A 15,947-nucleotide genomic window follows, 5' to 3' on the forward strand; every position below is an offset into this window, starting at 1 on the left:
ATAGTGCCCCCCGGCACTGTGCCCCTACTGGGCACTGGGAACCCCCAAGCTATTGGGGAGCTCCCGTGAGGCCTCCTCACTCCCCTACAGCCTCACCCGGTCCTCCGGTGCAAACTGTAACATAACCTCAAGCCATCTGGCTGCAACATAAATACAGAGGCTCCATATGCCTAACCATAACTCCAAGCCCTACCAGGGCTCTCAGCCCTACCTCCCTTCAGGGTGATCTTGTTCCCGGCATCATCACAGCCGGTTAGTGTGGTAAGGCTGCGACCACCAACTCAGGCCACTCAGCTCGAGCCGCAGAGCTCCTGCTCCTGCAGCAGCCAGAAGGGAACTGTGAGTCAGGCTCCGGCCTAAGCTGTTTATAAAGGCCTGGCCCTGCCCCCTTCTGGCCATGTGACCACCTGGTCGCCCTGGTAACCAGCACCTGAGCTGCCCAGGTGATTGGCAGCTCTGCCAATCACCCTCACAGTCACGGGGCACCTACGTGACTCCGTGACAACATGCCAGTTGCTCCAAATGGGGACGAGCAACACCCAGCACACCTACAGGTTTGGTGGCACCAAACTGACTAGCACCATGAATGAAAAGGACCTGGAGGTTATAATAGATCACAGTATGAATATGAGCCGGCAGTGTGATGCCATAGCCAGTAAGGCAAATAATATGCTGGCATGCATCAATTGATGCATCTCCAGCAAAATCAAGGAGGTGATTCTTTTGCTCTACTCAGCACTGGTGAGACCACAGCTGGAGTACTGTGTCCAGTTCTGGGCACCACATTTTAACAAGGACGTGGACAAGCTTGAGAGAGAGTCCAGAGAAGAGCCACCTGTATGATCAAGTTTTTCAAAAGCAAGCCATATGAGGAAAGCCTGAGGGATCTGGGACTCTTCAGTTTGAGGAAGAGAAGGCTGAAAGGGGGACCTGATAGCAGCTTAGTGCTACACTAGGGGAGTACATCAAGGGCTTGGTGAGCATCTGAAGGCACCCAAGAGGCAAACCAGAGTAATGTCTACAAACTCCTGGAAGATCGATTCAGGCTCAACATTAAGAAAAACCTCTTCACAGTCAGGGTGTCCAGACTGTGGAATAAGCTCCCTCCAGAGTGGTGCAATCACCTACCCTGGACATCTTCAAGAGGAGACTAGACAGTCACCTTGCTGGGGTCACCTGATCCCCAATTACCTTTCCTGATTTGTGAAGGGGGCTGGACCTGACAATCTTCTGAGGTCCCTTCTGGCCTTACAATCTGTGAATCTCTGAGGTCTGTGATATCAAACTGAGACATGCATATCTGACCTTTCCAGGCCAGCATTTGCATTGGTAAATATACCTCTGCATGTTTTTTTTTTTGATGTTTTAATGTTAAAATAACAGAACTCTAAATATCTTATCTCTGCTAAATATGAAATGCCTCTCTTCTCCAGCCTCCTCTGCTCTGAAACTGCAGTGTTAATTTCAGTTACGCCCAGATTTTTAAAGAGCTAAATACCTTTAAAAAATTGCTCTTTAACTGCCTTTGATATTTGAGCACTCCAAGTGCAACTGCCATCTAAATACCACCAAAGTACTTAATCAAGGGCTATTTTAATGTTAAATGACTAGAGAATATTTACTTTTTCTATTTGATATTCTAATCACCAAAGAAATCAACAGGAGCCCTCCCATTGATTTTTAAAAGGAAGTGGATCAGTTAATGCATTCTATATAACTAGGATATAACCTTAGAGGAAATTACAGTAAGTGGGGAAAAATAAGTGCTGATAATTGATTTGTGTTATGATGCTATCTTGAATTTGTAAAGAAAAAAACCCTCCTTCTTCATGAATCTGTATTTCAGCTTGAAATGAAGTTGACTTTTTGGGAAAATATTAAAATATATTATGGACAAATTAAAAAATAAAGCAACAGCTATCATTGGTCAATTTGGAAGGATGGAAGTTTCATGGAAACAGAATAAAGATTATAATGATGAGTGACAAAGTGAGATTTTTCTGTGCAGCTTTGAGCTATGTGGATTACTCTCTAGAAAACTAATATTTCAAATGAGGATAAAAAGTGGGCCCTTAGTAATGATTTATTTCAATTTAGAGGCAGCAGAATATCTGAAGAAACACTTAACCTCCTTAGTGTGTCAAACTTACATGGTCTGTGTCTGTTCTAATGCTAAGCCAGTTCTTTATGAAACAGTGAAGAGATGACATGAATAGGTAGTAGAAAAATTGACAGGAATATTACATTATAATCTCCTGTATTTCATGTCCTAGGGCCTGTTTTGCAAGCACATACACAATATATTTTTTTATGGTAGAAATTTAACCCTGGAAAGAGTTGTTTTTTAGCTGAGGATCTTTGGGTAAAATCATACTTGGGTGATCTACTTATTTTTGGTTGTACTAAAATCTTTTATGTTATATTTGCACTAATACATTTTAAGAACTAGATCTGTTTGAAAGATCTAGTCTAAAATGTCACGGGGAAAGGATGAATGGCTGAGCAGTTTTTCCAAAGATTTCAGAAACAGGAACACTTGTCTAGGAAGGCTTAGCTTAAGGGCATATCGTACCTTGAGCTGGGGGTTGGATTCGTTGACCTCCTGAGATCTCTTCTCTACTTTTTCTATTCTGCATAGAATATGAATTTCATTTTTCTTTTCATTTCAAATTCATGTTCCCTTAGCTCTACCTAAATTGCAATGTAAATTTACTCAAAGGCTGACTAATAATACTTCAATATTTAAAGTAGATAGGACAGAGTATGATGGATCAGAAAGCATTAGTACTCATCTAATATTTATTTCAAATTACTTTTAAAAAGCAGTGCATGGTTTGCAATGGGTTTTTCTTTATTTTTTTAACTATTCCAATAGAAATTAGATTTATTTGGCTTTCCATTCTGTGATCACTGAGCATCAAAAAGTTGGTTAATAACAAAGCAATTACTGAAATATGGTTTTCACATAATTTGGAAATACATTTATTTTCTTTTTCTTAAAGACAAGCAGCTATCACAGACAAACTATTTAATCATCAGGGATCCTGCACAAAATTGCAAATTCTCCATTTAAAAATATTGCAAATTCTCTGATTAAAAACTCCAAAGTCCATGATTAAAATGAAAGGCCCCTCACTTTCCCCACAGCCCTGTTTGAACTCTCCACTTGCTCCCCAACAACAGCCCCCCATCCCACCCTCAGCTGCCAGGGCTATGGGGCCAGGGAGCTGGGTCCACAGCCCCCTGCCCCTAGCAGGAGGTGGTGGCGGCTGCTGCAGCAGAGGGGAGCCCAGCTCACCCCTCTGCTGCCTACCTGCTGCATGTTTAGGTGGGGTGGGGGTTAGGGTTAGGGCCACTTCTTGCACTCCTGGGGAGGCAGGGGGGAACCCATGACCCCCAGATCTGTGTGTGGGGCAGGGGTGGGTACAGGCTGCCCACTACTCAAGACTCCCACCCTGCTCTTCTCCCCCAGGGCCTCCACAGCCCAGTGGATGAGACCTGACACTGCAGGGAACAGCGGGGTTGCACAAGGATCTCTTTGCCACTGCAAGCTCTGCGCTCCCCTGGCAATGCGTCTACTAGATGTACAGCAGCAGCAGAGGTGGTGGCCTGGGGTTGTGCCCCTCACTTCTGCCACATGTGCAGGGGATGTATCGCTAGGACAGTACGGAGCTTGGAGCAGCAGAGAGATCCCCGCGCAACCCCACTGTTCCCAGCAGTGCCATGTTGCACCCGCTGGGCTACAGAGGCCCTGGGGGAGGCAGCAGGGCAGAAGACTGAGCCCACAGCAGGCACCTGTGCCTGTCCTGCGCACAGATCTGGGGGGCACAGGTTCTCCCTGCCCCTCAGAAATGCATGCAGTGGCAGGGAGCTGGCCCCACACCGCCTGCCCCCTGGAAGAGCCACCTGCAGCCCCATCCTGCTCCCCGCTGGGGCCTTGAGGCTGCACATTGCAGCCCTGGGTCCCAAACCCCACACAATGCCTGGCTAGGCAGCAGCCCCAGCCCCAGCATTGCCCAGCTTCCTCCCTCCCTCTCTATGGGGGCCTCAATCCCCCCCCCCCACCTACAGTAGCTGCTCTCCAGGCTACCTGGTGGCTGTGTGCAGATACATGCACATGGCTCCCCCTGCCTGACCGCCCTCCTCCTGCTCCCTCCCAGCTCCCTGCAGCTTGCAGAGAGCTCTTTGATAAACTGCAAAACCTGAAGGATTCTCCATTAAAATAAGAAATCTCCATTTTCCTCCAATAAAGGGGAAAATCCATATTTTTCTGTTTTTCATTGGGAAACAAAACCCCGATCCCTGTTAATCATATATAGAAGTACTGAGACAAGTCGTAAGATTTAAGAGCAAGTAATTCCCCAGTCTGCTCTCACCTTTGAGGAACAGCAGATGATATGTCCAAGGTACCTTCATTAGGTTTTTCTTTCAATGTCCATTCATTCTCTTCATGTTTTCTTTTAAGTCTGTGATTTTCACTCCTTTCTGCTAAAATAACAACACTCCTGAAATAATCATCTGCTCAAAATTACAAGCCCTGTGATAGTTTTAGTTGTGTGACTGCTGTTAATTTATATTTTCCTATCAGCACAATTCAATACAGTCTTCCAACAATTATTGCTCTTGTAGCATATGAAATACATTTTGCTTACTTATGCCACGCTACACACAATTTCTTTTAAAACTAGTTGAAATACTTACCTTTTTTTCTCCATGAAGGTTAAGACACAGGTAATTTTAAGGGAATTAATATTTTTAGCCATTTTCCTCATTAAACTGATGGATAGATCATAGAATCATGGAAAATTAGGGTTGGAAGGGACCTAAGGATATCTAGTCCAACCCCCTGCTCAAAGCAGGACCATCTCCAAATAGATCATCACAGGCAAGGCTTTGTCTAGCTGGGTCTTAAAAACCTCCATGGATGGAGATTCCACAGCCTCTCTATGGGTGTGTCTACATGTGCATATTAATGTGAAGTAATAAACATTGGCACATATTGCACCAGAGTTTATTGCTCCAGGGCACTGTGTTTACATGCATGTTCAGAATCACAGTACGTTGAGCCCGACTGGAGCAACCTTAGCTGGCAGGGAGTCTGGGGGGGTCAGCTTGCCAGCCCAGGGCTGCTCCGACCCCGCTCAACATGCTGTGGAGGTGATGGCTGGGGTACAAGGGTGTTCTAGTTTGGGGCTAGCTGGCAGGCAACCCCCATACTGATGCACCCTCGTGCCCCAGCCAGCTGGGTCAGCATCTACATGTGTGCTGCTGCACACAAAAAACCTCTTCAGCAGGACAGTACTTGTATTTACAAGTACTAGCTTGCTGAAGAGTTTATTTGTTTCCTGCAGCTTAATAGGGCTGCATGTGTAGATACTGAGATGTTTACTGCAGAGCTAATTAGCAATGCAGTAAACATCTCATGTAGACACACCCTGGGTAGTCTGTTTCAATGCTTTACTTCCCTCCTAGTGAAAGACTTGTTCTTAATAGCTAACCTAAACTTCCCTTGGTGTAAATTTAGACCATTGCTTCTTGTTCTTTTATCTGCCACCACTGAGAACAATCTAGCTCCATCCTTTTTGTAACCACCCTTCAGTTAGCTATAGACTGTACACCAGTTTCCAATTACTTACACTGATTTATGTAACCTGTAATGGAACAGAAGTTCAGCACATGTAGACTGGTTTAAAAATGGCAGAACCTGATCAGAGAGAGACTTGGATGGATGTATTATCAGATTTAATTGGTTTAGTTTAGTCCAGTCAGTCAAACTTCTGTTCCAGATCTCCTCCTAACTCAAATCAGATTTCAGTCCCCTGGCATCCCAGGCTACTTTGCAGGTCCCCATTAATACTTGCAGGGTAGGTGGGCTACCCTCAGCCCGTTTGTCTGTTCTGCCTAAACACTGGGCCGGCTCTGCCCCTGGGATGTCACAGGAGTCAGGCCTGAGAGATGCACAGTAGAGGGCTGGGGAGCAGAGGCAGAGGGGTCGGGGAGTGGATATCCCCACCCCATGGGCCTGGCTCTGGACCTCTGAGAACCAAGCGAGCACAGCTGGAGGAGGGATGCCATCCTTCCTCCCTGCCCTTCCCTTCCCCCCCGCCCCTGCTGCCACTGACAGCTGGCTGCTAGGGGGCCAGAGCTGGGAGACAGGCCGCACTGGGAGATATGCAGAAGTGCCCCCCACCTTCTAGCCTCAGCCAGTGCAATATTCTGTGCGCCCCCCACCAAGGATGAACATATTCCATTCACTCCTGATCCAATCTATGCAGCTTAGAGAAACCTGCATAGGTTTGATTTATTCCTACTTGGGCTTTTTGAATATCCGTACCTAGCCATCAGGTAATTGAAGGCTGTTATTAAATCGCCTCCTAAATCTTCTCTCCAGACTAAATAAGCCAAGCTCCCTCAGCTTCTCCTCATAAGATCAAAATGAGCATATGTGGAATTGAGGCATATAAATTAAAACTTTGACCTAAAAATCAATTGCCACCTCACCCTGGAGACAGCTGAACTCACAGGAAGTCTCCCAGTCTGACCCGAAAGTTCCTCAGGTTTCTAGTACTCGGCCCCAATCTGAATATTTTGGTGCCCCGTTCACAGGTAAGGCTAAATGAAATCCAGAACCGAGGTGCTCCTCTACCTGTCTTCTCTAATGGCCATGAACCAGCTGGCATTTAGACAGCATGGCAGGACTGGCCTCTTCACAAAATGCAGTTGTCATTTTCTTTTCAAATGGCTGCTACTACTCACCTTTTATATATGGATGTAGTTATAGTACATGTTGACCAAGTGAGAGACTGGATTAAATAGTCTCTTAAACCTAAAGGAGTTCAAAACCACCAATCTGAGAACTCCTTAATTACCAGGTGTATGTGGGCTGCTCTCAATCCTCTTCTTTACGCTGTGGTAGTGTGCAGAAAATAATTCAAGATTCATTGAATTAAAAAGAGCACAAGAGGAGCCATAGCCCAGTGATTAGGGAACCTCACTGCTAAGAGGAATTCTTGGGTTCTGGTCCTTGCTCCTGGAAGGCTTGTGTATTTTCAATTAAATAATTACTGAATAAAATGCAGATACAATCCTAGGAACAGAATTGAGAACCCAGGGACTCCTCACACCCCAACTAGGTTTTAAGAGTCACACTCTTTTTTTCTGGCATAATGAATCTTGTATTCTTTTCTGTATAGTGGCACAGCTTATACCTATTATCCTTTCTTTCATATAGGCCTTCTGTCCTGATATGAAAAAGGGCTTTAATAAAAGAGAAATGGTTGTTCAATGCTCCTAAAGAAAAATCACAGCTGGATTGCAGCAAAAGCACGTAGGTTTTCAAAATGCCTTCACTACTAGTTATTCATTTGATCTGTAAATGTCTGCTGGGTCTGTCTCTTGGGCTACCCTGGTCTAGATGCTATTATTCGGGGCCTCATAGACTCCTGTGTTTATTACCAACATCAATAAGTTTGTGTTCTACCGTGCCAAACTTATACTTTAATGGAATAGTGAAGGAATCTTTTCCCCTAAATGCGGAACTTTGATTCAAGAGCAAAAAATGTGCTCCTAATACTGCTTATGATTTAAATTCTTACACAGTATATAAATCATATAGCACTTGGGCATCAAAACATGCATATAACCAGACAAACCCATGAAAAAAAACCTCTACAAGAGTAATTTCTAAGCTTCTGGTTTGTGTAATGAGTATTCTTTACTCTCAACTTGGATGCCAGTTGTGAATGGTAATCAAAGTCCTAGTTAAGCAAAGCACTTAAGCATGTGTTTAAGTAAATCCTGATTCAGAAAATGTCTTGGCTCATGCTTCATTTTAAGTGGATGCTTAAGGTCCATTCAACTCAACAGGATTTCAGGAACTGCTGAACGAGGGTCACAAGTCTAGACAGTAGCGTGGTTGAGGGTGAGAGGTGTCTGGGATAGCAGCCCTAGATGATGCCCTTAGGTGGGGAAGGCACAAAAATAGCCACTGTCACATGTGGCTGTGTGCATTATTATTGCTGGCAGTCAATGCTGCCCCACGTGGACCTACTGATTAGAGCTACCCTCCCACAGCTTTGGGACTAGACTAGTAAAGGGATACCAATAGTTTTTAAGCACCTATGGCCAAAATGTAGATCCTTGAAACCACAATGAAGGCAACCCTGTTTCCAATGCCAAAATCAACTAAGTGCATAAAGTTTTGCTTCTGGCCATGCCAAAAAACACATCAGCCATGACAATGCTGAACATTTTGGTTCCTACCTCATGCCTAAGCTTTATCAGGATTCACAAGCAGGGCATCTTCCCTCACTACACTTCTGACCAGGCTGAGAGAAAACTTACTAGCTCAGGCCACATGCAACATGGCTGCTGAGCAGAAGATTCCCCTCTACTAACTTTATTCCAAGATGGAAAACTCACTTAAAATGTGAGTGATACAGACTCAAGTCCTTCCTGAGGAAACCATGAGCCTGCACCCAGGAGAGCACCCCACCTACCAAGATACAGGCTATTTGGAGGTAAGCTTGGCTGGGATCTTTCGATCTCTGTTGTTGAAGCTGTTCGACTTTACGTGGAATGATTAGATAATTCTTGGGCAAAAAAGACTCTCTTGCCTGCCAGTCTCTCTTTCTGAGAGAGGGAAGATCTGTATGCCCAGCCCCAGCTGCAAAGACAATGAATATGAATGAGCCTTTCATATTAAATAATTATTGAGTGGGAACTGAAATGTAGCTCTCCCCTCTTCCAGGAGAGTGCTCTAGCTACTAGGTTATACAGCCATATTCTCTCTCTGGCCCACTGAATATTTAGTTAGGTTATGCCAGTTGTTCTCAATCTTTTTAGACACAAGGCAGCCCTTGCTAGACTTGAGGCACCCTTCCAGGACTTTTGTGAATGGAGTGGCAACCCATTTCAAAAACAATTGTTTTGTTATGATGCTTATTTCCTTGCAGAGGAGCAGGGGAGTGGCCAGGCAGAGAGAGTCTGGGCCTGCCTTTATCCGCTTATTTCCTCACACCTGGAGCTTGAGCTGCCTCTGCCCCTGCCCCTGCCCCTGTCTGCTTCTTGCAGCACCCTTCAAAGGATCTCAGGGCACTCCAGGTGCTCCAGCATCCTGGTTGAGAATTACTGATTGAGCATTGGCTTCTAAATCTTACTGCAATTCAAATGAATAATAATAATACTTCTAATATTCCATTTTTTCAAGTAAAAAATAGATCTCAACATTTGATTTACTGTTAAATAAAATAATGCTGTTATATTTTAAAGACACTTTTCACTCAGAAACAAATCAATAGCAGTGGCCAAAAATATATAAATTACCACCACCTGGTTATAAAGACAAGGCACACCTAGAAGAGATTTCAGTTGTTGAAGTTTTTTGTCTTCGTAATCTCCCATGATTTTTCCTATTTGCTGGTAGTAGCTTTGTACCACTCTATTGACGCCGCTGATGGTCACATATACACTCTCTACAGCTGATTCTGTTAATCTTTCCTGCAATGTACAGTACAAGAATTGTTATTTTACCAAGTTAAGGACGAAAATATGTAGTTCACTTAAGCAGTGAGAAGGAAGATGTCTGGAAAACCTCATTTCTAACTTTAGCTGTGAACATCTGACTGTAAATTTACTGCTTGGGAAATATGCTAGGTTAACATTCATGAAAATGAGTTCCACTAAACCTTGCAATGCAAAAATATTTGTGTAAGCTGAGTGTGCTATGACTGATGTTCCTGTGGCTTCTCAGCTCTGCAGCAGTTCTGCTTATTAACTCAGAGTACTTATTATCCCTAAATAAGTGATCCTACCTGTTCTTAATTGTTCCTAAGACAGAGAGAAATAGGAAATTTTTAATGACTTTACATATTCTGTAGTTAGATGTAGGCTTGGCTGCTAGGGTGTGTCATCAGAATAGCCCTGTACTCCTATCCAGTTTTAGCAGGATACTTGGTTTCTAAGCCAGGTCACAGTCCTCCTTACAATGCTTCCTGACACTGGATAATACAGGCCTGAAGCTTTCTTCCATTTTATCAAGGTATCTCCTTCCTAGCAAGGCCATTGAAGAATTCCCTAATACCTTTAAGTCTTCTCTGTCTTCAGAGCTCTGCTTTGTAGCTTCCTGTCGGGCATGCTGGAGCAAGGTCTGGCCAATCCCTTGCTCCACGTGTTGCTGCATAAGCTGAAGAGCTTCTTGGATTTCTGTCACAAACTGGTGGTGAAATTCTGAACGTGTTTGTTGAGTCTCCTCCTCTAGCTTCTCCTCTTCTTCCAGAATGTGAGACTCCTGGTGACCAGATAAAAACTTTAAGATTAGTTTACTTTCTCCTATATGCTCTATGACACCAAATACAGGATATTAGACAACTGATTCTTCATGGGATAAATTTCACATTCTGGCATAACTCTAACTATGCTGGTAAATTCCACTGAGTTGAGTGTTTCTCTATTTGAAACAGGGCTGTCCTGTGCTATATTTAAATGTAGCTATACCTAGTTTATTCTAGAGAGCCCACTCTAGTCTTAATGCTCATTACCTATACTGTTAGGAGCAATGTGCTACTGAAAGTGATACCTTTCAGATTAAATTTGAAATTAAACATGCTGTTTAATGCCCAGAAATGGGCAGGACCTAATTTTAAATTTAATTTCAAGTTTAACAAACTCCAAATAGCAAGTATATTAATCTCAGTGATGCACTTTTATTCCAAACCAAGTCATTACAATTGCCTACCATGGTTTCAATTATTATGTAAGAGGTAGGTATTGTTGTTGTTGTTACTGCTGTTACTACTAGAAAGCTGTAAAATACTTCAATGTTCAAAAACTTTTTTTTTGGAGGCGTCCATGTATTTTAATTGTAGGGTCCAAATACAGTGGTTTCCACGTCCCTTAAACTGACTATGCTGTAATGAATTCTTTCCTTTCTCTCCTTTCAATTTAAGAATGCTGCACTATAAAGGCTAAGATAATAGGCTAACATAAAGCAGGGCCAAGGTTAAAGAGTGAGTTATCATTAAATTTGTATTTCACCTAAATGCAGTTACTGCAATAATAGATATAATCTGCAAAAATTCTTGCCTCACATTTTCTGGACTGTCAATGTTACAAGACAACATCACTCTAAGACTATTTAGAATAAAATGTGTTATACACCTTTCCCTTCCCTGCCTTTTTCTTTCCCTTGCACTTAAGGTTAAACTAATAAAGTAAAATTAATTTGATGGCTGATAAAGAACCTATGTTGCTTCTAAGAAATAAGATATGCAAGTAGAAATGTATTCAAACTACCTACTGGTATTCAGGAGGTGCCTGTGTTAATGTTGAATTGTTTTGACACATTTTTATATATAACTCAGCCAGATGTTTCTGATTTTTTACACTAACAGGAATTTCATTTATCAGTTTCCCTTCCTTCTAAGACACATATGTCACCTCATCATGATTGAGCCAAGTCTCAGGTTGCTGTTTTTTAAAATAAAATTTACATCTTTATAATAACTTAGAAGATTCATTGTCCACATTGCTGTTTAACAGTATGCCTAAATAGGCAAATGCTCAAACTTATGTTAGTTTTTAAAAAAATGAACCCAGTAACCTTGAATGTGACTTAAGCCATCACTTCTACCTCTTGCTCATTGATGGGGTTTCATTTCTGATTCTGGACCATCCTTGATCACTGTCCTTTTTTTCCTACCATGGCTTAAAAGGCAGCACCCACTGCCATTTCTCCTTTGGCAGGCAGGATCACATGATGCGTTTTTTGGTACTTCCCCCCTCTTAAGGTCAGTAATGTTGCTATAAAAAGCATCAAGGAAGAGCATACTTCCTTCTCCCTTTATGCTTCTGTACAAACTGCAGGTTGAATTCTGTAGGGCAAAACAATCTCTGCTGCAGGTCTGTGTTCTTGCAGGAGCTAGATGCCTGCAAAAGTGGGTATATTAGGAAGCATATTAAGTGTAAAACAGGATGAATGCAGTAGTATGTGTGTTTATACAGTAATGTTTTGACTTTAAACAGCATGAAGAGTTATTACCAACATCTTGAGGCCCTTGCATTCAAGAGGAAATATGTTAATAGAAAAAACAACCCATGCCAAACTGGTGTGGTTACAGACAGTTACCAGATTTCACTCAAGGTGTCAAACAAGGGATAGTGTCAAATAACAGGACTGCAATATAGACTTCTTAGTCCAGGTGTTGTTTGGATAGATAAAACTACCTATCTGTCATAACTGGAACAACCACCCACTCTATGGCACAAAGCTACATTATGTTTGATGGGTTATTCAATCTACCTATGCAGTAATATCAGGTGGGTTGGGGACTAATATAAATGCCTTGTGGAAATGTCCACTGCTGTAGAAACTTGGTATCTAGTGTTATTAAGTGCATGTTAAAAACTATCTTAAAAAAAGATTAACTATCCAGTGATAACACATAGACACAAGCTTCTCTTCTTTTTCTGTAAAGAGCCTCAAGGCTGATTAGAAGACAGAACTAAGGACGGCGTTTATTTGGAGAGATGGTCAACTTGTAGAGTGGATGTGAACGACCAATACAAAATATACTTCTAGGTGGACTGAGAGACTTCAGGAGAAACTTTCCTCCAAATGAGGACATTTAGGGTGCATATTAGGATTACATGCATATCTGCATACCTCCAACAAGGTGCATATTCTCACCTTGCTGGAGACAGACTTGTTTTAAATTCCTTTTCTGTACATGTGGGCTCCATAGGTTTGAACAACTTTTCACATAAACTAAATTTGTATTTTTACCTTATGCTAGCTATGCTATATAGGTTAAAGCACCTTACATGGCAATAAGTATTAATCTGATTTTGCAATAGAGGGCATTTCTCTTGATATTTATCCCTTGGACTTTTTAAAATCTTGAGACCTCCTAAGGCTGCCAGATATGACACATGGTAAGCACTCCGAAGGAAATAGTCAAGAGACTGTAAATACCATTGTTTCCTGGAACTGCCACTGGCGTTCATCTGAACAATGTGAGGAGCTCTTTTGCAGGACGTGTTGCTCTCTTAGCTCTTGAAGCAAGTTTTTCTTCCTGGACATTCTCATGTGAGTCAGAGTAGCCATAGCAACGTTACGGAGACTTAACCTTCTGAGTACTGAGCACAGCAACAGCCTGTGTTTTCGCAATATGTAGTTAGTAGACCTGAGAAAGAGAGGATGTTTTGAATCTCTGTTTATCAATTAAGCTGTTTGTGGGTTCGTTTTTTTTGGCATAGGTATATTCAGCAGTGATGGTACTAGCTCAAAGCTGGTAGAGTTACTACAAATACAATGCATGTCTTGTGTGGCAACTTACCTACAAATATGTCCCAAAACATTTTACAGGATTATATGGTAAATTATATGATTATGAAAATATAATAGTTTGTTTTGACTAAGTTTAAAGAGAAGAAAAGAATAAAAAGGTGGGAAAAAGAGATGAAATCATATGCATGGTGGGGGTAGAAGGTCTGACCTGAGGTAGAAGGAAAATGTATCTGAAAGCTATTCTAAACTGCAGGAACTACAGAACAGGTCAGCTTTAGTCACCACTAGTAGGACTATATGGTGGAACGGAGAGGAGGTATGTGTTAGCTGTCTGGAAGGAAGCTGGTAGAAGTGGTTGAAACAAACCTATGGTGTATTTCAAAACAATGGAAATTTTGAACTTAAACTTCAAATAGATAGGGATCTAATAGAGTTCTCTGAGCATTTGGGACAATAGATATTTTTTGGTGTGTGCGCAAAATGATAGCATCAATATTTTATTGTGCTGGCAATTTGGGAAGGTGGGATTGCACAGAAGAGAAAATTGTAATAGTTGAGAAGATAAAGGGAAAAATGGCTATTTGATGGAGAGGTGAATTCCAGGGGCCTGGTGTACAATTGCATTTTGTCTAAGGTAGATTTGCAAATTTATTGTTGGAGAAAGATTTCAGTATCTCAGGTTATGTCTGTTTAGACCAATCAAAAAAGGAGGACGTGGAGTTGGTTCTTTTGAGAAGAATATCTATCTTAGAATTTTAGCTGAAAGAAGATGAAAATTGAGTGGCAGAGAAGAGTCAGTGAGTGTACACAGATGCTGCCTTTGTGCCACCAAAAAACTGGCAGAAAGGCCAAGCATACAAACATCCATGCCCCTTGTTGTGGCACAAATACCCAAAGTTTGTGGACACGATGCAGGTATTATACATTTGTGCTGCAATTTTGTGGTTAACATCTGTTTGCTATAAGCCCGGAGCTGCCCATACTCTTCAGCCCTGTCCCCTGGGGCTTCAGTGGCTTGATCCCGCAAACCCCAGAAATTCCCATTCCCTGGCCTGCAGGGTCAGGCCCCTGAAGCCCTGGAAGTGCCTGCCTAGGTTCCTAAAACGTGCATCAAAACTCCAGTATGGTCTTGGAGATTGGATCACTGACTTTCCGTGTTTTCAGAGACATGCCCTGAAGATTCCCAGAAGCACATCTCTGGAAGCAGGGACCACATTACCCTTTTCCTCAGAGGATCAATGGGTGGGACAATGGGTGATGCGTGTTTCTCCTAATTAAGCGGATTAGATGTGTTGAGACATATCATGGCACAGCTGATTTGCTTAATTTGGTGATGTCTATTTAAACCCAGTGATATTGAATGGTATGTGCAGTTGTGTATCAAAAGCAGCGGTCAAGGTAAAAGGTTGCTAGAAAACAGCAGTACTGGGTACTTCATCTTGTACAATGCAATAGAGCATGCCTGGTATAGAATGGGAATGACAATTTTGTGGCCTGCTACAAAGTGCCAGAGAAAAAACAAGTTCCTAAGTGACAGCTGAATTGCGTTCAAGATTAGGGATGTTAACTAGTAAATAATTAATACTCCATCACTTAAAATTTATGGTAACTGGCACTGAAGAGCCTGAAATTTCCCCTATACCACTTTCTAACCAAGCGTGGATTATATCAGAGTTTTTAACTTCATCTACAGTTTTGTTTAGGGATTAGACATAAAATCTTACTTACTCTTCACTGAGGCCACCTAATTGGTTTAATACACCTTGGATGATCTTCTCATGCTTCTCAGACAAATGTTTTTGCATGACAGCAGACAGAGCATACTCCTTGGCCCACAGCTATGAGTTGGGGAGGGAACCACAATGGTAAGATTTCCTCATTGTAATTGCTTTAACATTTTACTATATTATGAATTGCGTTTTTTCTGTAGTATTTCATACACAATGGTCTCATGAAGGCTACCCAATCTGAAGAAGGGTGTTTGTGCTTGAAAGCATGCAAAGAACCATTTTACAACAATTTAGTTAGTCTAATAAAAGATATCACATTTACCCAAAGAACCTTATCTGAACAAGTCTTGGGGCACCTATGCAGTGTCATGCAGATCGTTGTTTGTTTGTTGTGCTGATATGGCATGTGTGGTTCTGTTGAAAAGCCCGTGTATCCACTTCTGGGTCACTTTTATCCCCGTATGGATTATGTTGTGCTGTCTCTGTATATCTTTGATTTTGATCCTCATTTGGCCAAAGGAAAAAGAGAATAGGAAAAACCTCTAAGTATCTCTTTCCATTGTGATACTAGCGCAAGGACAACTGTCACTCCCGAACACAAGCAGAAAGGTCCACTGGTGGGATGGGTACCCATGTTATTGTCCACTTATAATGGGATAAACAACTGTATTATAGGAAAGGCATCTGAGAGAAATGGCCCCTTGGCCAGAGGTGCTCCAGATGTCTTGGCAAGATAAGACATTTCTGGAGGATTCTGTGACTCATGAGCAATTACAGCAATGAAGATGCGGGGAAGGGCTGGCGTGGAAGTATTTTAAGTGTTTTTTGTAAGGTGGCAAGGGCCTTTTGGATTTTCTCAGGTTTTGGAAGGATCCAGGTCCCCAGCAGTCCAGGCTGGCAGGATCAGCAGGAAGGCTGGATACTGACAGGCC

The 15,947-nt window shown here is 42.3% G+C and overlaps 1 protein-coding gene across 1 annotated transcript in view; it reads right to left on the reverse strand.

The window, feature by feature from the left end:
* The window catches only part of EVC (EvC ciliary complex subunit 1), a 117,138-nt gene that overhangs the window by 9,311 nt on the left and 91,880 nt on the right, over positions 1 to 15,947 (reverse strand). Inside the window, exons 13-17 of the mRNA XM_090034493.1 lie at positions 15,014 to 15,123; positions 12,971 to 13,181; positions 10,082 to 10,288; positions 9,354 to 9,498; positions 4,377 to 4,488 (exon numbers count right to left, since the gene is read on the reverse strand). Coding sequence (XP_089890619.1) covers positions 4,377 to 4,488; positions 9,354 to 9,498; positions 10,082 to 10,288; positions 12,971 to 13,181; positions 15,014 to 15,123 — 785 coding nt within the window. The remainder of the gene's footprint in view (positions 1 to 4,376; positions 4,489 to 9,353; positions 9,499 to 10,081; positions 10,289 to 12,970; positions 13,182 to 15,013; positions 15,124 to 15,947) is intronic.

The sequence above is a fragment of the Crocodylus siamensis genome, chromosome 2 (genome assembly GCF_052110815.1).
Source record: "Crocodylus siamensis isolate JL-2025a chromosome 2, ASM5211081v1, whole genome shotgun sequence".
In the NCBI taxonomy this organism is placed as follows: domain Eukaryota; kingdom Metazoa; phylum Chordata; order Crocodylia; family Crocodylidae; genus Crocodylus; species Crocodylus siamensis.